Source organism: Gadus morhua, chromosome 16 (genome assembly GCF_902167405.1).
Source record: "Gadus morhua chromosome 16, gadMor3.0, whole genome shotgun sequence".
Taxonomy (NCBI): Eukaryota; Metazoa; Chordata; class Actinopteri; order Gadiformes; family Gadidae; genus Gadus; species Gadus morhua.
The window spans coordinates 15217752-15241195 of record NC_044063.1 but is presented as its reverse complement, the minus strand read 5'-3'; the positions used below and the strand labels follow the sequence as shown (position 1 = coordinate 15241195).

The following is a 23444-nucleotide window of genomic DNA, read 5'->3' as shown; positions in this document are numbered from 1 at the left end:
CTATGTTTGGTTACGTCATCAAATCAAATTCAACTCATAACTTAATTTTGGGTATGCAAAATTAATATCGACATTTAAAAAGCAGGTTTGCACTGATATCCATTGAAAGGGAACGGCCTTGTCGAATGTGAATTGAACGAAATCAAAATAGCCTTTTGCGTAAAAACAAAACTTGTCCCCATCTCGCGGAAACAGTCAGCCTTGCGAGGCGTCTTCTTCAACACAACGCAGCACAACGCGTGCAGCAGCAACACGGTCCTCGTCCTCAAAAGGCAGTAGTGTTCAATGTTTGTTCGCTTGACGTCAATTCGTAGAAATGTTCTGCTACTTTTCATTGTCGCTGGAATCATTTCGTACCAATGGACACGGTAAGCCCATAACTGAACTACTTAAGTTCATTTTAAGTTTCATCCTAATAACTTTGACAGAAAGATGTGCACATATGTTTCCTGGGGTTTCAAAACAATGCATTGCATACAATTTGAACTTGGCTAAAGATTAAAGGATGTATCTTTTGGGTTCGACTGTTATCTCTTTTAAGACTGATCTTTAACCCGACATGTTTGACCTATAATAGACATTGTAGGAAAGGAACACGAACATGTGTATCCTGCTTGCTAGTCGGACACTCTTACTGCACCCTATGAAAACACAGATATCACCGGTATTACAGGTCTCACCAGTTTAGGTGAAGACACGGATATCGGTGAAGAGACAGTTATGACAGGTATTGGTAAAGACACAGATATAACAGGTATATTTGAAGCCACTGACATCACAGGTATTGGTGAAGACACAGATATGACAGGTATTTGTGAAGCCTGACACCACAGGTATTGGTAAAGGGTCAAGACACAGATATGACAGGCATTGGTGAAGCCACGGACCGCACAGGTATTGGTGAAGACACTGATATCACAGTATTGATGAATAAACTGATCAACATGTAATTTATAGTATTAACTATTAGTCTGCAATTTACAACCATTTTATACATACATACATTTCTATGACAACTCTTTTTTTAAACCACACACACATCCCATTTTGTCTTTCAGGCGGGTGCCTGTAGAGCAAAAGAGGACCCATGTTGGACAGGGACTGGTTGCCAACTCCTCCCAGTTCACTCTGGAGGGAAAGCCTTTTCGCATCCTGGGAGGCTCCATCCATTACTTCCGTGTCCCCAAAGCCCACTGGGAAGACCGGCTGTTGAAGATGAAGGCCTGTGGTCTCAACACTCTCACAACGTAAGAAACACTTCAACATGTCCTATAGACCATTGAGTCATCCAAATTGATTGATGAGCCGTACAAAGTGTCAGTTCAAACACAGATCCCACAGATTCACTTCAAAACGTATTACAGGAATATCAAATCGATTATTCATCCAGAAGTGGTTTACAGTGGAGGCTATGTTTTAAAGAGACAAACCAATCACAATGGCATAGAAGTCAAATTTTTGCGCATGCATATTGAAGCTTTTGTATTCCTGTTAGATATGTCCCATGGAACTTGCATGAACCGGAGAGAGGAGTGTTCGACTTCCAGGACAATTTGGATTTGGAGTAAGGAAGGAATTTTCAACAACTGTCATTGTTTACGCTCTAGTAGTTTCATGTTGAACCACTGACGTCCAACAGAGGGCAGCGTTGTGTTATCAAAGGTGCTACGTTTTCACATAATTCGCTTTTGTTGTCATTAAGAATTGAGCTAATTCATAATTTTTAAGGAAATGTTTCATCCAAATTTCAGAATGAATTTCCTTTGCACACATAGTGTTAACATTTATTAATATAAAGACATTTGGACCAGGTGCTATTAAATCAAATTTTAAGCAAGTGTTGCCAAAAAATGCATGTTTCGCTATATATATTCTTATTTCTTATAAAATGGATGGCACAGTTATTGAGTACCCACAATATTGTGTTTCTATTTCTTAGAGGGTACCTGAGCCTTGCAGCAGAACTTGGACTCAGGGTCATCCTGCGGCCTGGACCTTACATATGTGCTGAGTGGGAACTGGGTGGGCTACCCAGGTGCATATAACATTGCATTTTCCTTATTTTTTACCAAGGATTAACGTTTTTTTAATCAAATAAACGGAGCTAGTTGAAGCGATTACTCTGTTGGTGGTGAACATGCAGTTGATAGAAACTTGCGATTTGATTTTTTTATTTGCCACACCATAAAATAACAACTGCACAGTGCAACTCATTCAAGAAATAGACCAAAACATTGCTAACATGTGGGAGTGAATTTGTGATATTTTAGAGTTGTTTTGCCTGGGCGTGTGGCTGTGCCCTGCTTGACATGAACCAGTGGCCTTGCTTTCAGCTTTGAGAGGCAGCTCTGCACCTACAATAAACAGGTTGGGTCACGTAATCTGTGATTACATTACCCAACCCGTTCCCGGATACGATTGAATGTACAACTATTCCTATGATGTGTTTTTCAGTTGGTTGCTACGTGATAAAAACATGAAGTTAAGGACAACATACCTGGGATTCACAGAGGCTGTTGACTCATTCTTCCACCAGCTTATGAAGAGGGTAGTTCCGTATACGGTATGTTGGTTTACACCATCTTTGCACGTCGTGGTCTACATTTCAAATCTAATTGATGCTTCACACAGTCATATCACTCAAGGAGATGGACCCTTTCATCTAGGTAGCGACACCACATGCTGATTATATAAAAAATGGAATGTAAAAGTGTTGTTCAATATGATAACATAGAGTGTATGTAGGGTTTATTGTTTTCTTAATGAATCTCTTATATCTCTATTTATATGGAAATTGGAGTAGGATAAGCTGTTGAATAATGCTACATATTACATTTACGGTAAGTCTACGGTTGTTAGACCTGCACCAGCAATCTTTGTAATACAGTGCATGCTGTCACATGTGTTTTTGAGGATTTGCACCACCCCAACTAAGATGCCTTTACCATGAGGGTATAATCCTCTCTTACATGTTTAATTAAAATCTAGCTGGGAAATAATTCAACAATCAATTATTTAAACAAATCATCATAGGGTGAAACCTAATTTGTCTTGGCCTAACTCGCACACAGCACTCAAATGGGGGCCCCATCATTGCAGTTCAAGTGGAGAATGAATATGGTTCCTATGCAAAAGATACAGAATATATGTCATTCATCAAGGAGGTAAGAAATATTCATTTTACACAAATAAGACAATTATTGAGTGGCCTTACGTCCCACGCGATGATAAGTGTACGCAAAGCAGTCTCTTATCAATAATCTCACCAATTCCATTTCCATGCTTTCATCCTTCTTCCTCCGCTTATCCCCTGGTCTCCTTCCACGTATTCAAAACAGACAACAACATTAGTATTTCAGAAGAGCAGGAGCTGTTTTCTTGAAAATCTCTGTTCTTTACAGGCCTTATTGTCCAGAGGCATCACTGAGCTGCTGCTGACCTCAGACAACCAGAACGGGTGGACTCTTGGGGGAGTGAATGGAGGTACTGTCATCCAGACACTCAGACCCCCACACATACACTTGCACATATGTACGCACACACGCACTCACAAAGTCGGTGCATAGCACACTAAGACAAATGAACAGGGGATCATGTGAGGCAATATCTGGCACTCGCCCTTCAGAGCAACCCCTGATGAAAACTAAATGAGATGCTCCGCAAAACAATTCAACTGAGCGTACTAAAAGGTCAAAACAATGCAGATGTTGTTCATACCTTCCAGCTCTTCAGTACTAGGCAATATTAGGCAACATTCCATTTTTTTTTAACAATTTACAAGATTTTTTTATCCTAGTTTGGGACCCCTTGAGATCTATATTTATATCCACTATATATCTATGTAAGCAAAACCTTGAATTGCTTATTTACTTTATGATTCCGAATGCCATTACAGTCCAATTAGGAGGTAGTGGCTGAATAGTACAAAAATAAACGGGAGTGCCCCAAATATAAGTAAAACTGCTTTAACAGACTGCAGAAGCCTTGGGTGCCAGCTGCTATCATATTGTCAGTAATCACTGCAGAACTCCTAACTTCTCAGTCATTTTAAATAGACAGCCAAGCAATTGGCAGTTACATAAGACATCATTTGTTTTTATCGTGTTGGCTGTATTTAGGCCATGTTCATTGGGTGCATGCAATGACCTGATTCTACCAAGGAATCCAATATGATCTGAATATCTGTCGTTATGATTTTTTTTTATAATGGTCCCACAAGATACTGTGTAGGAGAAGTAAATGTTGTTTCAAATTTTCAAAAAGAGAGCTCCACAGATGGTCAAGATATTTTACCAAAAGTAAATGTTCCAGGAGGTACATAAACGTGTATTACACAAATTATTAAAACGGTATTCTCAGCTATCTAAATAATTTTTAACAAGATACTGTTGTCTGGAGGAAAACAACTAACTTCACAGTGTATTTCCTTGTGCTATGTTTATTCTCCCCCCAGCACTGGAAACCATCAATTTGCAGAAGATGAACCCGGCTGTTATTAATTACCTGGAAGAAATACAAGTGAGTCTTTACTTTTGGATCACGGTTTTTATGACTGGCTTATGTGCAGATTATTGTTGGTGGTGATTCCTAAGAAAGTGCTTATGAGAGCAAAATTGTTCTGGAGAACTTCAGAGCCCCTTAGTCTTTCTGTGTTGTTCTTCATCAGATCGAATCAAATAACATTAATGAAATGCTTCAAATGAGTGTCCCTAAGTCCCTATCTAGCAACACCAAGCATCTCGTTCAAAAGGGAACTCTTAGATCATTGCCAATACACACGCATGCAGGCCTCATACAGCGTAATACAAGTTGTGTGATTCAGCTTGGAGGCAGTGTCAGTAGGGTAGGGGTTTAACAGAGGTGACAACCACTTGAAGCAGACTGATTGCACTCACAATGCCACAGTGTATCACTACCTAGAAAAGGGTCACGGACATGTAGTTTTCACACAATCCAAATATCTAGGAATATGAGCTCACTGCGTATCCTCCTCAACCTAAATTCATGTTGTTGTTGTTTATTTTTTAAATCAACTAAACCATCACTTATAACTATACAATGTTTAATTCTATAATAAACTGCAATTTTTTTGTTTCCAATGGAAACCTCCCACCTTGCTACTATTATCCATGGCTGATTATTACATTGTGGTCAGCCTCAGAGGCCAAAGATGGTGATGGAGCTCTGGTCTGGCTGGTTTGACCTTTGGGGTGGCCTTCACCATCTGTTCCCTGCTGAGGGTAAGACACGCCACTCTAAAATACAAAGGTTATCTGGGAGCAATGACAGAGAGAGAGAGAGAGCAGGAGAGAGAATCCTAGAGACAGGCAGTCCTTGTGATGGGTGCCCGACAGGCCGTCAGCCGAAAGATTGAGGGCAAAATGTTTTCTCTTTAGGGGGTGATGGATAGCACAGTGACTGGCTTCTGTTGCTTCTGTCACATGAGACAAGTAAAGTTGTAAGTCGACACGGCACGCTTCTGCTGTGAAAGACATGCCCAGCACTACCCGAGAGCAATTAGAGCAGACCCGCTAAGGGTTAAGACTTAAGGCGGTGTCTTGCATGAGTAAAACTGCTGGAGAAAACCACGGATGATTGCATCTCTGTCTCTCTGTCTCTCTGTCTCTCTGTCTCTCTCTCTCTCTCTGTCTCTGTCTCTGTCTCTGTCTGTCTCTGTCTGTCTCTGTCTCGCTGTCGCTGTCTCTCTCTGTCTCTCTTTCTCTCTCTCTTTCTCTCAGGCCGATGGCTTCCTTCACACCACTGCATGAATTCCCAATCAGTGCGGCTTTAGTTTACGGCTTGGCATATCCCCGTGTCTGCTTTCTCCTAGTTGGGTTTCATCAAGCATTTCATTCTTTGTTGCTGTGCCATCATGTTACTTACTATAGCAGAACACTATTTTGCTGTCAGTATTTGGTCCTGATGCAATAATGACAATGTGACAATTGAGGAGGGGGTGCCGCAGCAGGCTTGGTTTGTGTTTCTATGATTTATGATTTCTTTATGTATCTAAATAAATGTAATGGCATTTGGGGTGGCCAACATAATTTCTAAAAATAAAAAAAGGATATATGCATTATATGTATATATTTTTTGCATTATTTATTTATTAAATAGTTCTCTCTGTAATGGTGTGCTACATCCTGCTGTATATTCTGTAGTGGTGGAACACAAAAAACATCTTGAAATATAGCTCTACTCGACTTTCTTAGCTTCCATATGAGGTTTTTTTCTTCCGGCCTACGCTCTACCGAGATCCACGTGAACACGGCAAGAAAGTAGAAAATGATGTTAGAATAATTTATTGCCATCTATTTGTGCCGTTATTCTCCTCCACCTATACCCGTTCCCGTATATTACTATGGCAGCAGCAGGCAGGTTCCCAGTTGATTGTCCTGCACACGGCGCTGATAAATTAAACATGGTGAAACACATCACCGACAGCACAGTCCCCTGGCGCATAATCATCCTTACCTGCCATAATGACTTCTAGTAGTAGGGGAGTATATGCATGTGACGCAGCACGGCCCACTCTGAAAACCCGGTTTCATTGCTTCAAAGGGTTAGGGTCAGCACAATACTATAGATTATAATCTAAAATAAAATAATGGGGAATATAAATAATTTACACACGTTTGAACTGTTGACTCGTGATCTGGTTCAACATGCCATAGCAGCAATATATTAGCATATACTGTGTATTTACAGTGCATCATTACACACATGGATAAGTTTGGCAAGTCGGGAATCGAATGAGTGCTGGTTCTTGCAGAGGTTTGCGCTTTTAATGATCTGTAATGTAGAGTTACATCGATATATTTTTCCTGTATTTTTTTTTAACAGACATGGTGGCTGTGGTAAATGGAATCATGCAACAGGAAATGTCAATCAACCTCTACATGTTCCATGGAGGGACGAACTTTGGCTTCATGAATGGGGCTGCTGCTGTTGGATTACCAGCACCTAAACCCATGGTGACAAGTTATGGTAGGGATGGTTTTAATGCCTCACAATTCTTAAAGAATGTGTTCTTGCATGCTTAGTGACTGAGAATTGTCACTAGTCTACTATGTCAGGTAGGGCTGGAGGAATAATTTGATTGCATTTAGCAGGATTATATGTACACTACTGTTCCAAATTTTTTTTTTTCTAATCATATATTACCCTTTTAACATGATTAGCTAAACAATGTACCATTTGAACACAGGAGTAATGGTTGCTGGAAATGGGCCTCTGTACAGTATGTAGATATCCCATAAGAAATCTGCCGTTTCCATCAGTCATTTACCACATTATGTCCATAATAATGTCTAGACTGTATTTCTGATTCATTTAATGTCATCTTCATTGAAAAAAACAGTGACCCCAAACTTTTGAACGGTATAGTGTAAATAATTTATCACAAATTTTCTTCTTAATAAAGATGTGTTTTGTTTATTAATAAAGGTTTATGCATGGGTGTGTGTGTTTGCGTGGTAAACTATTGTTATAGCTCTTGTGCTACTTCTGTCCATGTCTTCATTCCAGTTGTGGTTTTTGTGTTTACAGCGTGAACCTTTCGCCAATAGATGGTGCTAGTCCATTGCCACACCTGACCTAAAACTGCATTGCAATTAAATAATTATTGTACTATCATAATGAATCGATTACATTATCAAATGCATTGCAAAATGTAAATGTAAAATGCTTCAATTACTTCTATATGCTTCTCGAGGGTGCTTAACATTTGCATCAATCTTTTTCCTGTACAGGGAGAAAGTGGACGGTAAAAAAAAGAAACGGTAGCCACATTTGACCTTCAGTGCTCCTTATTCCTCTGTTTACTCCTCACTGGGATTGCACCTTTTTTTTCTTCCCCTCCCCAACCAAAAAAAAAAGTCACCATTTTCTGTTGGGAGATAACCCAAAACGTCCCTCATCTATAGCACCGTCTAAAGATGCATTGATAGGGAGACGGCATTGCAAACGTAATCCTCTGCAAATTGGAGGGGAGGAGGGATGGTGTTGAGGGGCGGAGGGGGGGGGGGGGGGGGGGGGCGGGGGCGGGGGGCGGTGGCTCTTCCTCCCTGGCTTCCTGGCTCCCCTGTGCTGGCTGTTCTGATAGCGGCCCATTATCTTTCAGATTACGACGCTCCATTATCCGAGGCTGGGGATTACACCACCAAGTACCATCTTCTGAGGAAGCTCTTCAGCCCTTACCACAGTGAGTGCTGACGCCGGGGGGGGGGCCCTGTGGGACACCTTTTCCTCTTTCTCTTTCTGCATCTCTCCATCGTCGTCTTTATTATAATAATTATTATAATGGTTTTTGTTATTGTCATTTTCCTTTTTGCAATCCTCCTGTTCTTCTTTCTCTCCTTACTGGGGCTGCAGGCATGTAGTTGGAGGGGGGGCAGGGGGGGTCTATGATGGGCCTAGCCGCTGTCCAGTTTGCCTTGCTTGTCTGAGTGTGACAGTGTCCCTAGCTTTTGCTACTTTCTCTCAAGTTGGAAAAGTGTGTCTGAGTGCCTTGGTGCGTGCATGTGTGTGGTTTTGTGTGGCTTTTTTTTCTGTGTCAATGCCACATAAAATGCGCAGAGTCCTGCTCAGGTTGTATGTGATGGGTGTTAGCATTTGCTGTGCTTGGTCACGTACGATGATCTCTCAAGGCACGAATGAAATTCCAAACCCCAGATTAGTCTGACTGATCCTGAAATAAACCTAAATAAATAAATAAAAGGTAGAAATAACATCCACACAATACATACAATGTATTGCATGCATTCATTGCATAGATAATATTTATTTTTTGGGGGCATTTTAGTTGTGAGGAATCATGTGTGTGTGTTTCCTCAGCCTTTGGCTGTCAGTGATTGTATACTTGTAACGAGAATGGGGATGTTTCCAATGAGCTCATTAATTTACCTCCTCTAACAATAGCCGACCCCCGCCTGTGGAGGTTCTCTCGCAATATGTTGTTGTTTTCTTTTCAGTATGTTGAACAATGAGCAGCCGTCTGAATATGATGATGGAAACTGGATTGCCTTTTCCTGGGTCAGCGCATAGCCGTGACCTAATTCTTTAACCAGATCATCTTAATATCTTACTTTGACTCTACATTCATGCCCTTCACATTCACTCCCCCCCACTCTGTGTTCTTCCAGTATTTTTCTCTTCCTTATTATTCCATGAGGATACCGATCCACTAGGTGAGTTTCCAACCCTGGTGCCTTTGCTTGACAACAGGGCTCAAGGAATTGCATTGTTACATGGGGCCCGCTCGAGCCTACGTGGATTTGTATTCATCTCAAGGTTTTTTCAAATTAAAATATGGCCACTATTCTATGTTGCAGACATGTATGCAATTTACTTTCACTCATCTTTCTTTTTAAGATAAGGGTTCCATTATGCTATTATTAAGTCATGTCAACCCAGTAGTGGTCGGGTTTGAATGCGGATCGCACAACAACGTCAAAATAAACAAACCGCAAATGAGATTTAGTACACAGAATCTAAAGTAATTGCATTATGGAAGACAACGGATATAATATTTACGATTAGGATGAGGGGAATATCGTCTTACCCGACAACCAAGACATGCATCCAATGCTCTGTATTTCCCTCTATCATTTCAACAGATCCAATCCAACAAAATAGTCACGAAACTCACATATATTTATATAGCCTTCAAATAGCATGTTAACAGTCAGAATCTCAAAGGCTTTACCGGTCCACATAATCTCCGCAAGGAGCTCTTAACGACATACACAAAACTAAGCTGCCATAGGTAAAATTTAAGAGCCATTATTTACATTTAATTTGTCTGAAATGGCCTAGCCATCCGCCGGCTATTAGTGAGGGAAATGTGCGGTGTGAAGATCTTGTTGGTGGACAAGGCCTGCCTCTGTATGAGACCTTTCAGAACTTTGATGCTCCCGGCTCCTGGCTGACGAGCCAAGGCATTCACCTTGTTTGTCAGTCACAGGTGTGTTAAATGCATAATTTCTCGATAGAGCGACATAGGGAGGGAAGTGGCGGAAAGTATATTTATTGTTGTTTAGAGTTCTTGTTCTGTTCTTCTCCTTTTTGCTCTCTTTCATTTTAAAACTCTCTGATCTTACCTACTGCAGCTTTAACAACAAAGACAGGAACACACCATGGACAGGAATGACATGCAAAACCCTTATAGGGAAAGGGTGGATGAGATAGTTTGATTTGACGAATGCTCCTTCGAAGGAAAGCCAGGCGTGCAGCCGGTGCCAAGCAGGCAGACATATCGTGGGAGTAAAACACTAGTGACATGAGAGAAAAGAAGAGGCAAGAGCCAGGAATCAATGAGAAGTAATCATACCTCTCAAACAAAGGCATTCTCAAAGGAGTTTATCACTGCACACACAGTAGAAGTGGTAGGAAAAAGAAAGATGGTTCACCTATCAGAAACAAGAGAGTCTGCCGTATCCTAGCCAAATATGTGATGATTCAGGCATTACCACCTTAAGGGGACTCCAAAACAATAGGCAATGTTCAGTTTGTGGTATTCTGAAGTCAAAGTGACCGGGCATCTTCTTAGGGGTACATGTAGAGGGGTTTCTCGTTAACAAACAACATTTCTAGATGCGCAGCTAGGTGGTAACAAAACGTTTTTTTACCATAAACTACTTTGGTCACATGAGCGAGTGCAGCGTTGGGATCCATATGAAAACTGCATTGTATTGCTTTCTCTTGAAAAGCTTGATGATGGAATGATACAACTCTAACCCCAGAGGTGAACACGTTGATTTGTATTTATTTTGCACATCATTGTAACTTGGGGTAAAGTTTGTTTGTACTGTCATCTTAATATCTACAATACCGTAATGCTTTAATGCTGCTTAACAAACATTACTGCTTGTTGTCAAAAATGTCGCCTTGGACAAAGGCGTTTGCCAAATGAAATGAAATTAATATCACCAAATATCACAATTTTGACGGTATAAATAAATTGCCCTACTGTTGTTTTATTACAGTGTGAAGGCTATTATGAATATGAATATTGCTTTCGTAGTTTAGTTGATTATTGAACCTGTCAATTTACATTTGAGACAGTACAATCAAAATGATCATGGATTATTTACTCATGACATGTTTGCCAGTTTGCCTGTTATCATTGTGTCTGTCAATGGAGAATTTAAATCTCAAAAAGTAAGCTACATTTTACATTGGATATTCATGAGACATCCAAAATGTAATTCTATGAAACTTTAAAACAAACCAATATTCATATAGTACTTCATCTTAATTATTTGTTTGGTTCCACAGAAGTCTTTAGGCGACTGGGGCCTATGTTTTTCAACATATTTTGGTTAAATCCTTCCCCTCCTTATTAGGCTTGTAATTAATTCAAAGTTGACATATTAAATCTACAGGTGTGAGTGTGATTAGCTGCTCCAAGCCGTTTTGGCCAGACCTGGTGGAACAATATGTCACCTTTTTCAAAGATTTGCCAATCATTTTGGAAAAATACTGAGATCAAATCTAGTTATATAAATTGGAAAATCCATAAATGCACTTTGATAATCCTAAAGGGAGGGAATTGAATATAGACATCAAATCTTTACTTATATAGATGCCAAAGCTATTAATGCACTATAATAATCCTTATAGGAGTCGATGGAATATAGACATCCGAAGTAGAGATGTCCGATATTATCGGCCCACCGATATTATCGGCCCGATATTAGCATAAAAATGTAATATCTGTCAATATCGGTATCGGATTTTTTTTGCCTTAAAACCGATTTTTTTTATTTTTTTATTTTTTATTTATAGCTCAAATAAATGTTTTCAAAATTATGCAGTACAGTGCACATTGTAATTGACTCATATTTGTGCATTTATTCAATTAAGGTTATTGAGTTTTAGTTAAAGAAACATACTGCTATGTTGCACATAGTTGTTCAGGTACATGTTTTATCATTTGTGAAGTCAAGTTTGCCCTATTTGTTGTGGGCATTGTCAAGATTATCTCAGGGAGAGTGTAATCCAAACTGTTGTCTGAGACCATTAAAAAAATAAAAATAAACATGGCACTTTTCCCTTAAATTAAGTTGAAGTATTTTTCTTATTTTGCACAGACAATGTTAACATTTGGAAAGCCTTGTTGCATTCAAGAATGCATCCAGTGGGGCATCACAATAACATTAAGCATGTTGTGTTAATTCCACAACAGGAGATATGTAATGTTACCTAAATTAGGTTTGAGGAAAAATAACCCAAATATCGACATCGGTATCGGCTGATATCGGAATCGAAAATTTAGAGTTGGACAATATCGCATATCGGATATCGGCAAAAAAGCCAATATCGGACATCCCTAATCCAAAGTCCTCCTGTTATATAGATTGGTAACTCTATAAGTGCACTTTATAGGCCTAAGGGAAGGGGATGATATTAAGGCATCAATCAGCTAGTTATATAGATGTTGAATCTATACAATTTACACTATAATATTCATAATTTGAGTGGATGGGTCTGTAGCAAGGAATGGAACTTGCATCTGAAGCCCTCATCTATACGGGTTACAGAAGGAAAATACCCCTCAATAATGAAAACATTACCAGATCCTAAGGCTATTTTATAGGCATTCCTTTTCAGGAATAGCTTATCACCAAATGTCAAAACATATATGTTATCATAGCATACACTGTGGGCTATAGAAACACATATGTTACAGATATCTGTAGGCCCAACAGACATCGGATAGAACAGCCTGGTGTTATGATTTGTATGCACAAAGAAAATCTATGTGCAAATCTTTAGATTACAACTCCAATCTGCCTGTTAAGACTTGGAGCCTTAACGGTCTTCTGTTTTTATTTAGGGGAGTGAACCCCATTATACGTTAAATGTTTACTATCCCTGGCTTTTGCTATTAGTGTGATTAACGGCACAGCAAAACCCATTGCCATCTGGACGGTGGTCTAGCTGTTGTCTACGCTTCCTGTCGTTGCCTAGAAACCGGTCTATAGCTGCTCTCTCACTTGTATGTCTAGAGAAACACAACGACCAAACAAGGCAGGAGTGTTTGGGTAGTTTTCGTTGATTGCATTTCTAATCAAGGTAATGCGTGTATATTTATGATTACATATTTTCCTTGAACTATTGAGATTAATTGAATGAGGGCGGGTTCGAATGAGAGACATTACGCAGCACCAAACCTCCCTCATTGTCTTTCAGCGCAGCCTCTGCCTGACGTCCCCCTCCTTCGGAGAAGGAGTGCCCACCAGCCCCTTGTCCTCATGCAGCACCTGTCTCTGTGGGACAGCCTGCCCTTCACTGGCAAGGTGAGCTACGCAGCGGCCGAGCAAACCCTTTCCCACCGCATCACGTTAGCAAGACCCTGAAATAACAAACGATATAATCAAACGTGTATGGTACATCAATCAAAACACAGACCAATCGAGCAACATTTAGTCCAACTAATTAATCAAATGGTGTGAATGCATGTATGACACACCAACACCTTTCGGCTGAGGGAGCATGTTTAGCCTCACACTTGGGAAGGTGCCCTGTTCATTAATGTCATGAAAAGGTTTTTCCCTCTGTGCTATCTAGCAGCTGCGGCCTTTTGTCCAGCCCAATGAACCAAAACACTGTTTAACATGACAATATACTAGCAGGGTGCATTAGTTACATAGAAACACAAGCTTAGGTTCACTCTGCACTGTAATAGTAGAGGAGTGATCTGATGACCAATTCAAATTCCAATATCCGCTGGAGGAATGGAAAAGAAGGACCCTTTTTACATGTGATGGTGGTCATTCATTCTTGACTTCATGGCCAACAGATCAATCAGCTGCTTACCCCATACCCCCTTTAAGGGTTGTTTATATTCAAGGCAATGCTAACTTGTCCCTCACAACATTCACCGTTCACTCCCCATGCCAACTGCTTACTCCTATTGGAGACAACACTTGTTCCTGATGTTCACAGGATTTCAACCCAAAAGGGGGATTAATGGAAATAGTTCTATGTTGATTTGCCTGGAAGTAAATCCATTTACTTACATCGAGGTTATCAATTATGTAATTTAAAGAGTGTTGATGTTTTGTCTCTTTAGATTTTGCTTGTTTGACCGTCGGGGATGAATAAAGTTCCATCTAATCTTATCTTATTGTGTGAGAGAAAGGTGTATTTCGATTGGTGGTGCAGATGTATAATGTTTTTTTAATTTAATTTTATTTTATTTAGCCTTACAGATCCAGCACACCAGTGAACATGGAGAATCTCCCGGTGAACAACAACAACGGCCAGTCGTACGGCTACACTCTGTACGAGACCACCATCACCAGCGGGGGAACCCTCCACTCCATGAATAACATCAGAGACAGAGCGCTGGTGAGCATTATAATAAACACGATGCAAGCACTCTGTAATGCATCACGTCTCTAGACTCTAATGGGCAGACGCTGAACCCATCAGTGTAGTGAGCAAGAAGGAGCTAACGAGTTGGTGTCGCTACATGTCTCGCTCCGTGCTCGCGGGCACTACAGCGATCAATGATGGCATATTCATTGCACAGCAGTAGCTGTTTTTTGTTGTGTGATCTCTCAAGGGATCATCCTTTTTCTTTTAAGTGAGAATGGAGCCGAGTCAAAAAACGATGTTGTAGATATATTATATTTAACTACATATATATTTTCAGGAAAAGCTGGCAAACAAGACTTCTTTAAACACAATTAAGATATTAAAGGGGACCTATTATGCTTTTTCGACTTTTATGACCTATAAACGTTGTTATAATGATTGATAGTCATGTTTAAACATACTAAAGTGTCAAATAATGACGTACATGCATTTCAACGTATTCCCTGCTGACAGTCTGGGGTGGCTGTGCAGAGCGCTAAACACTCGGGACAACGTTTGCGATTCACTTTTCCGGGAAATCATCTACGTAGAGGCACTCCTGCCGCGCCCCCATATGCCTGGGCAAATCTGCCCGCGCGCACGCTTCAAGGAAGGTAACCAATCACAACGGAGTTGGGTTGGCAGGAGGGGGGCGAGGGGGCGGAATAGGACGAAACCGAGCGTTGACAGAGAATGCTGAAAGCGCCCAGATGAGAGGAAGAGTTTCCCGAAAATCTACATCGTATTTTGTGTATGGTTAAACATGACTATCAATCATTATAACAACGTTTATAGGTCATAAAAGTCGTAAAGCATAATAGGTCCCCTTTAAGGTTTGATTACCTGGCAAAATCCCCAAATGTACCGACCTTGGATTGTTATCAATTTCCCTGTGTGCCCATATCCATGATTGTGTACTTTAATGAGCAGGCCATGGCTGTGGCCCTCCTGTTGATTGCTCATGGACGTGGCTCTCACTCCTCCAGGTTTTTCTGAACAAACACTTTGTTGGTGTTTTGGATTACACAACCCTGGAGCTGCCACTTCTTGAAGAGAAGGTACGCTTTGTTCTGAATGTGGCCTATTCTCATCTTCTTGTTATGAAACAACATGGATTTGGAAATGCAGTTCTTCACCTTTTTATGAGTTTTTTTTTATATATATTTTTTTATATAGTGTTTTATCTTACACAACACAGTGATGGCACAAGCTTGAAAAAAAGTGTCACAGAGTTGGCGTGGGGCGTAACCATGGGGATAGCACGTTCCCTCTCCTCCAAGAACTCTCAGCCCAAAACACATTGGAAGGAGCCTCAGAGTGTTTGAATTCTAGCTGAAACAGGGTTCACCTCCACTTTAAAGTTGCCTTCGAGCACAAGAGCTGCATCTGTCGAACTGCCTGTCTGGGCACCACTGCAGCAGGCAGCTGTCACAAGTGGCCCATTGTGTGGGTGTGTGATGTTTTAGATTGAATGTCTGTGTGAGTGTGTAGCTGAGGGGGTATGGTTTGAAAACCTTAGGCTGTTAATATTTAACACCATGCTGCCTTCTGGGGTGCCTGCCATCCTGGATCAATCCATTTAGAATCTATATGAAAATCTAGAAAGTTTTCACACCAATATGTGTTTCAAGTTTGAACTAAAAAAGGTGTGCAGCGCTCATTCCGCCTTGTCTAATCTTTTATTCATGTGCTACTTACAGGGAGAAAGAACTCTGAGTTTACTGGTTGAGAACTGTGGCAGAGTGAATTATGGGATAACGCTGGATGAGCAACGCAAAGGTACACTCCCCCATCGTTGGCTCAAGCAATAGCTTTACCGACATGTCGCTTGGGACAATTCTGGATGGTTTAATTTCACAATAGACCATGAAAAAAAAACATTCAACAGTACCTCTTGAGTAACAACTTTGACTTGCCTTCCAGGTCTTGTTGGAGATATAACGTTGAATAAGAAGCCCCTCCGAGACTTCATAATTCATAGTCTGGATATGAAGGCAGATTTTGTAAACAGGTTTGTGTCTTTCATTTACTTTTAAATTTTCCATTTCTATCCCCCATGTTTGTCATACTCCCTGCGCTCCCCGCCGTACCCTGCCTCTCAGATTGGCTCTCTGCTTTGGACAGAGTACACTTCACACAGAGCATTAAATTGTACCGGGAACATGGTGGAACCGGGTGAAAAATACCACCAAGGCATTTAATGGGCTGTCACGCCGACACGGTAACACGGTGCATTTTGAACCATCGTTTTTGATTGGATAATGGGAATCTGTTGGGAGCTACCTTCTTGTTTGTTAGCTTTTTGCATTTTGGTACACTCACTATGCTCATATTTTTGCATAATTGAGCGTCAACAGTTGTTGATGTTCAATCATGTTGTGATTTTGGTTGTGTCAGTTTTACATAAACATGCATTTTTGACATACACTGTTTCATGCCCCATAGGCTGGTTAATGGGGACAAGAATACTAGTTATTCATTATGTCAACATTATTCGTGGATGCCATTGTATTTGAGCAAATCAGAATCAGATAATATCATAAAAAATAAGTTCCATCTGAATATTCATTCTGATAATTTATTATGTGTGCACACTAGAATATATTATGGCTATCCATATGTAGGTCATATTATTTCATTCCTCTAAATTAAATTGGGTCCCTCCACAATAAAACTGTCACTATAATTTAGTTTAAACTTTCAGACTGATACACAACAAGAGGAATTGGATATGAATTGTTCACGACTTTGCAAGTCTGTGACAACACACCCAAGATTTAAAGATTGTGGTTGGATTGAAAAAGAAAGTGAATCTAATATTTAAATTGTAACTGTTAGACTTCAGAGTTCCGGCCACTGGAAGTCTCTGCGTCACCGGCCGGCCTTCCCAGCGTTCCTGCAGGCCAAATTGTACATGGACAGCACTCCCACGGACACCTTCCTCAAGCTTCCTGTGAGTCACCAGGTGTACATCTCCATCACCCTCCTCACCCGATGCATTAAAAAATGTCAAACATAGGATTATTTTTCTGCAGACTGCATTGATGTCTTCATTCAGTTTCATTATACTACTGCAACTGTAGTAGTGACATTACACTAGTAGTAGTAGTATGGAAATGCTACTGACAGATAGTCAGATATCTAGGTTGTAACGGTCTGGTGGCTGTGTTGGACTTGCAGGGCTGGAGTAAAGGTGTTGTATTTATCAACGGGAAGAATCTCGGACGATACTGCTCCATTGGTCCACAGCAAACCCTCTACCTCCCTGGGCCCTGGCTTCACAAAGGAACCAATCAGGTATGTCTATTCAGGTTTGCTGAGAAAAACACATGGAAGGTAGGACGGACAGACAGTTTGTTTGTAGATACATAAAACGCTGACAGCTAATCATCCGTTTTGAATACAGGAAATGTTTTTGAAGATCACGGTATCGTTTGTTTTTATCCAACAGTTTTTCTTCCCCATCCCAACTAAAATGCAGCACAAAATCCATCATAGGTCAACAGTTTTCAATATACTACTTTATGCACTTCTTGTCCAACCTCAACAATGGTTTAGATGTTATTGAACTTCACTGCCCTTTCTGGGAAGAAAACAGTCCAGAGGCGCTCCACCGACTGGGCTAGCTCCAAGTCCCTGACCTTTCCCCTCTCTCCACACATGGCGGTTCTTGTTGATCTGCTCTCTCCACAGGTCATGGTGTTTGAAGAGCAGGAAGCGGATGGAAAGATCCAATTTGCCAGCGGCCCTGACTACGGTATGACCGTGGACGTCCAGTGAGGACTGGAGGTGAGAGGGGGTTTTGATCGGTGGCTGGTCAGAGGGGTACCACGGAGGATGTGGAAGGGTCAGGCCCCAGTCGCCTATCACCTGATCCTCTGCGACACTGCAATAAACCTTTTATTGCCCAACTGAATAGTTCCTTGTTGGGGTAAAACTAAACCCACTCCTAACATATTCTTTTGTGAGGCTTTGTTCAAATTTGTGGAAGTGGTTTTTAAGATATACAAATGGTCAAAAGCGAATGAATAGGATGTAATAATGAATTACAAAGTACACATTATCATATTCTACTTATTTGGTTTATTTATTATGTTTTGTCATGATTGTAAAATATGTTTTGCCAAATTGTACTTAACACTGGTTGGATGTCGATGTCCCTTTACAAGGTGATGTAGACACGTGCAAGTCCTAATATGTTCAGTTGTTAATAAAACCAATTGCACTTCATTATAGCGTTATACCTTTCTTGTGGGGCAATATTGTTTGTTGTCTTTTAATAAACTGGCAGTTTGTGACCTGTTTTAGGCAGTGTAATTCACAAGAGCAACAATAACCTAACATAACACATCATATGTCATTGACTATTGACTATTGAATACTGCGGTGGAAAGGTAAGGTTATCTGCATCTGAAATCACGGCGGCAACCATGGTGATTTGAAAGAAGTCAAAACAACAATTTTACATTCAGTTGTTGTAGATTAGGCAGGCAAATAATTGATCTGCTGATTTTAGGTTGGTTTCCTGCTGTCTTCCATCAAACTGTGGATGGAAACATGGAGCCCCTGCTAGTATTTCATAGTGCAAACCAAGTAAGCGGGACCACATGCCGGTTCCAATTCACAACACGACAATGGCGGATGCCAGGTTTCGTTTCCCAGTTTGCATCTCTTTATTCATCTTCATCATGTATTTGTATTTTTTTTCTAAGACAGTCGCTATGACAAATGAAACTTGAGAGTTACATGCAAAACTGTGATTTACATAAGGAACAAGGATGGCAATGACATTAGGTAGGATGAACTCTGGTAGGAGTGCTGTGCACTACAGAAGCCCTTAGAGGGCAACAACAGTCAATTACATTGAATGTTTCAAAGTCTGCACCAATCAGACTGTAGATTTCCGTTCTCTTCAACTCCCAGTAAGCCTTACCACTGCTGCAGTAGTCGTTTAGTGCACTGAAAGTGGAGCCTGTGGATTGGTCGAAATTTTTATTTCAGTGGCTGTTTGGTTCTCCATAGTCTCCTTAGGCCCATTACATCATGTTTTCCTATTGGACTGTTATACGCCCCAAAAGTTGTCCTATCACATCGCAACAACAGGGAACACAGGTTCTGCGCTAGTACCAGACCACATGAAATGAGCCAGAATAGATAAACTTGTTAAATTAAAGACCTGAGGGACGGCTGAATAACCATTTAAAGTATATCATTTAACAAATCCTCTGATCCTTCCTCCTTGTTTTACAACACTATATTTTGAGTGATATGGCCATTAGAATTTAGAGCTATTAAATAACTGCCAAACCTCTCCCCATTTATCGCCCACTGTCCTTCAGGTATTTCAGATGACATCATTTATTGAAGTGAACAGCTGTCTGAGACCTGCCAAACAATGCAGATAAACAAAAATATATGTATTGTCAACAGCACTTAGAAGAAGGAGCGCGCCAGCGATTCTAACCTCTGTCACTACCCTGGTTTTTAGTTGGGTGTGCCATTTTTAATCACTCGTATTAATTATGAACGGGGGGAGGACGGGGCATAGCATGTAATACTAATAATAATTCAATTGCACATTCATGCTTGGAATAAATAGATAAATAAATATATTAAGATGGATATTTTTAAATAAATAGTTAAGAGAAGAGTTGGCATTTAAGTGTATACATGGGGGTGGAGAATCGGTCAAGGTGTCCGATGTCTTATCTCTTCCTAAACCCATATCATGCAGACCGCTTCAGTATGGTCATGAAATATATGTGATATCTATCTATTCATCCATTCGTTTGATCATTTGTCTTTCATTATTTGATAAACCCCAGCAGGTTAGTATTTATTACCTCTACATAACATACCATGATTTATCTGGGTTTAAAATTGTTCTGGGGCAAGTTCCCAAGCGAGACTACACTGCAGAGGCTCTGGGGTAAAATAAAGTCGATTCTCTTTCGGGCGTGGTATCTATCTATATCTGCTTTACTCTATACTAGTGGCAGGCAATGTTCAGATAACCATTTCTTTGTACTGCACTGGTACAATGGGTTTTTCAAGTGGAACAACTCCCTAATATAGGATATATAACCAGTGTTGGATTATGGATACCCAACATTCTACAGACTGCTGCTCTCAGTAGCCCCATTTTATTTTTTATGACATAATTTCACTTTATTTCACCCAAAAATTGACAAAACTGACTCAAACTAATATAATGCTTTAAATCAATTGACCTGTGCAGAAAATCCAATTGTTTCCCTCTTTGTTGTGCTTTTTCGTTATTGTGGTTTGAATTGCAAAAAAAGACTTTTGGGCCGGGTTGTAATCATATCAACCTGTTATACTCACGGTTTTATTAAATACTACTCTTTCCTGGAATGTATGTCTCCATTTCATGGCCTACTGCCCCCATTCTAGTCAACAGCTTCCGTACACAGACTGGGTTGCATAAAGTATTTATACTCTGCAGTTGATGACCCACTGTACACCAGTATTCTCCCAGAGGCTTGACGGGAACTGGGTCGGCATTTAAGAATGCCTCTCTTGTTGTGTATTTGTTATCCATTCCAAAGTCCTACAAAGGAATTAGTTTTGTGACGCGCTTTCACTTTTTGACATGTGATAAAATCTATATGAGCCTGTGCTATGTTATAAGAAAGTGCAGTAATGAAATAATTCCTAGGACGTTGAGGGAGACTGAATCAGTTAACATACATACAGTAATGGCGTTATATAATATTGTATCCCAGAAAACAACATTGCCTTGAATCCCTCCTGATTGTTCGTTTTGAGTTAGGTATTTACAGGTTGCCTCTAAGGGAGATGGTAGGTGCATTCGCCGTTGTTTACCTCAGTGTTTAATGTATACATGTAGGTTATACTGTAGCTCCCAAGAACAGAAGATCTATGTTACACCGCAACCAATTCAAACATTTTGACTGACTTAAAATGCAAGAGCAATAATGACATAGACGATACCGAAATAGAAAATGATAAAGAGTCAAACATAGGCGAAGAGTCAGTAGTTTGTGACCAGCAAGTAAAATGCATGTAAACAACCCCAAAAAAATTAAGTTAGAGCAAACTTTTCATACAAAAAAAGGACATTCCTTCCCTTTTATGCCTGTGCTTGCTAAAAAGTAAAATCCATTAAAAACAAATGAGATCCATTGTTCAGGTCCATGTAGCTTTGTTGTCGTTATTATGTCCCGAGTGGCGATGTGGGCTACATTTTACATCTAGGACTTTCACTTCAGGTGTACTCTTTCATCCAGGTGTGTCTATTTCCATCAGTTAAACCCTATTGGCAGAGCCCCACTGTGCGCAGATCCAGGCCCATAGAGCCCTCGCTCTCTCACCACACTGAGGTCATTTGTTTCATTGGCTCTGCTCCACACAAGCTCCATGGGTTGGATCGGCTGGCTCATTGCGTTGCGTTGTTGTTGTGCTGTCTCTTGTATTATGTCCTCAGTGGGCTACCGTACCATGCAGGCTAGGACTTTTATTTCCCTATGTTTTCCAGTCACCCAGGAAAGTCTTCTCGTCGGTTCACCTGCGACAACGCGTGCAATGGCAAAAAAAAGGTGGACCTGATGAACATTTGCCATATTCAACTTGTATGTGCTTTAGTATAATACATTTTTCTTTTTAATCTCAAAGATTATCAAGTGTTTTGTGAAGAGGAATTGCAGTGCCTCTCCAAAGCCAGTCCTTGTGTCAGATAGTTAAGATGTGAATGCAACTGGACCACGGCCCATGATTAATCTCCTTTTAGCATTCAGGGTCGACCACCTGGAACGAACGAAGACAGATACGTTGGGTAAAAGCACACAGGGTCAATCAATGACAGAGCAATTTAGCATTTTCACTGCTCAATTGCGGCCTACAGCTGTTGTAGTGTGTTGTGGAACATGAATGCAAAACTCCCATCATAAGACCGCCGGGCGACTTCAGGCAAACAAGATGACCTTGTAGTGCTCTAATGTTTGAGTATATTCCAGCCAGAGGAGCAGGGTGTAAAATGCTATTCAGGCATTTGGGTATGGATTGCAGTCCATAAGCAGTTGTTTATATAACATTTTAGCTCATAGTTTACCATATTTGCCGTGGTCCGGAGGAACTGCAGTCAAATCTCAACGTTGGGGTCTGTGAAGCCTTTCTTGCCCTCGTTAACTAGGACGGGTTTCTCCGTTCTCGTGTGCCATACGAGAATCTAGTGAGGACACACACACACACACACACACACACACACACACACACACACACACACACACACACACACACACACACACACACACACACACACACACACACACACACACACAGTGTAAATTCATGAATTAGCAATTTGACCCCTCCCTTACACTCATTTATTAATTAATATCTTCTCCCTTTCTACTTGTGCATCGTGCATGGCATTCATCTACGCAATCTCAAGAGGTGCTATGCAGCACATGCTCAGAGCAACACAAAGCCTTTCTGTTTTTAAAAAGCCACTGGTGCGCAGTGGTGCCGCCGGCAGGGGGCCGCAGCCACCCTGATACATCCCCCCCCCCCCCACCAGCCAGCAGTGAGGGACATTTTTGTCCCTCACTGGTATGCATCATATACTTAAATCAATGTTTATTTTCTATAGTAGTTCTTGTGAAAGAAAATAATGCCTAAATTCAAGGCCATCCAGCCCCACTTAAAGTTTAGGTTCTTACAATCAAATTGAATGAAAGTATGTATTGTATTGTGTATGTTATTTTAGGAATATATGTGCCACCCTGAGATTTAAAGTCTCCCCATCCGGTGCCACTGCTGGAGTGTGTGTGAAAAGGGGCCAATAGGAGGCCAGCGCCCTCAAAATATAGCGTGGCTTTTTTCTTTCAGCTCCCGCTACCGAATTAATGCCTTTCCGCCGCCAGGGCCCGAGAACAAAAACCATGTTCCTCTTGAGCCACTGTTAAAGATGAGTCTGTATGCATGGGCTGCAAGGAGGAGACGCCGACCCTCCCACAGCTCCGCCGCTTCAGCTCTCCTGCAAGTAAACGGCCCAGATCCCCGGGCTGCATGATACCAGGGGTCTAATCAAGACTTCC

General features: G+C 40.8%; 2 protein-coding genes across 6 annotated transcripts in view; one reads left to right on the top strand and one right to left on the bottom strand.

Annotated features, from left to right (window-relative positions):
• The first annotated feature begins 18 nt into the window (after positions 1-18).
• LOC115561348 (beta-galactosidase-1-like protein 2) lies at positions 19-18594 on the top strand. 2 transcript variants are annotated; one of them, XM_030381330.1, is made up of 19 exons: positions 19-368; positions 1059-1247; positions 1496-1564; positions 1940-2035; positions 2455-2563; positions 3072-3164; positions 3402-3483; positions 4454-4518; positions 5162-5240; positions 6844-6987; positions 8123-8203; positions 13195-13301; positions 14209-14355; positions 15351-15422; positions 16065-16143; positions 16288-16375; positions 17203-17317; positions 17545-17661; positions 18058-18594. In XM_030381330.1, the coding sequence occupies exons 1-19, from the start codon at positions 286-288 to the stop codon at positions 18142-18144; spliced, it is 1902 nt and encodes a 633-aa protein (XP_030237190.1). In that variant the 5' UTR covers positions 19-285; the 3' UTR covers positions 18145-18594. The 2 variants fall into 2 exon arrangements, with proteins under 2 accessions (XP_030237190.1, XP_030237189.1); XM_030381329.1 differs by having other exon boundaries at positions 5156-5240.
• Positions 18595-19013: 419 nt separating this feature from the next.
• b3gat1a (beta-1,3-glucuronyltransferase 1 (glucuronosyltransferase P) a) overlaps positions 19014-23444 on the bottom strand; it is a 61610-nt gene continuing 57179 nt past the window's right edge. For all 4 annotated transcript variants that reach the window (XM_030381332.1, XM_030381335.1, XM_030381333.1 and 1 more), the window contains 2 exons: positions 22457-22573; positions 19014-22152 (listed from right to left, as the gene is read on the bottom strand). In XM_030381332.1, the coding sequence (XP_030237192.1) occupies positions 22487-22573 (87 nt within the window). In that variant the 3' untranslated portion in view covers positions 19014-22152; positions 22457-22486. The remainder of the gene's footprint in view (positions 22153-22456; positions 22574-23444) is intronic.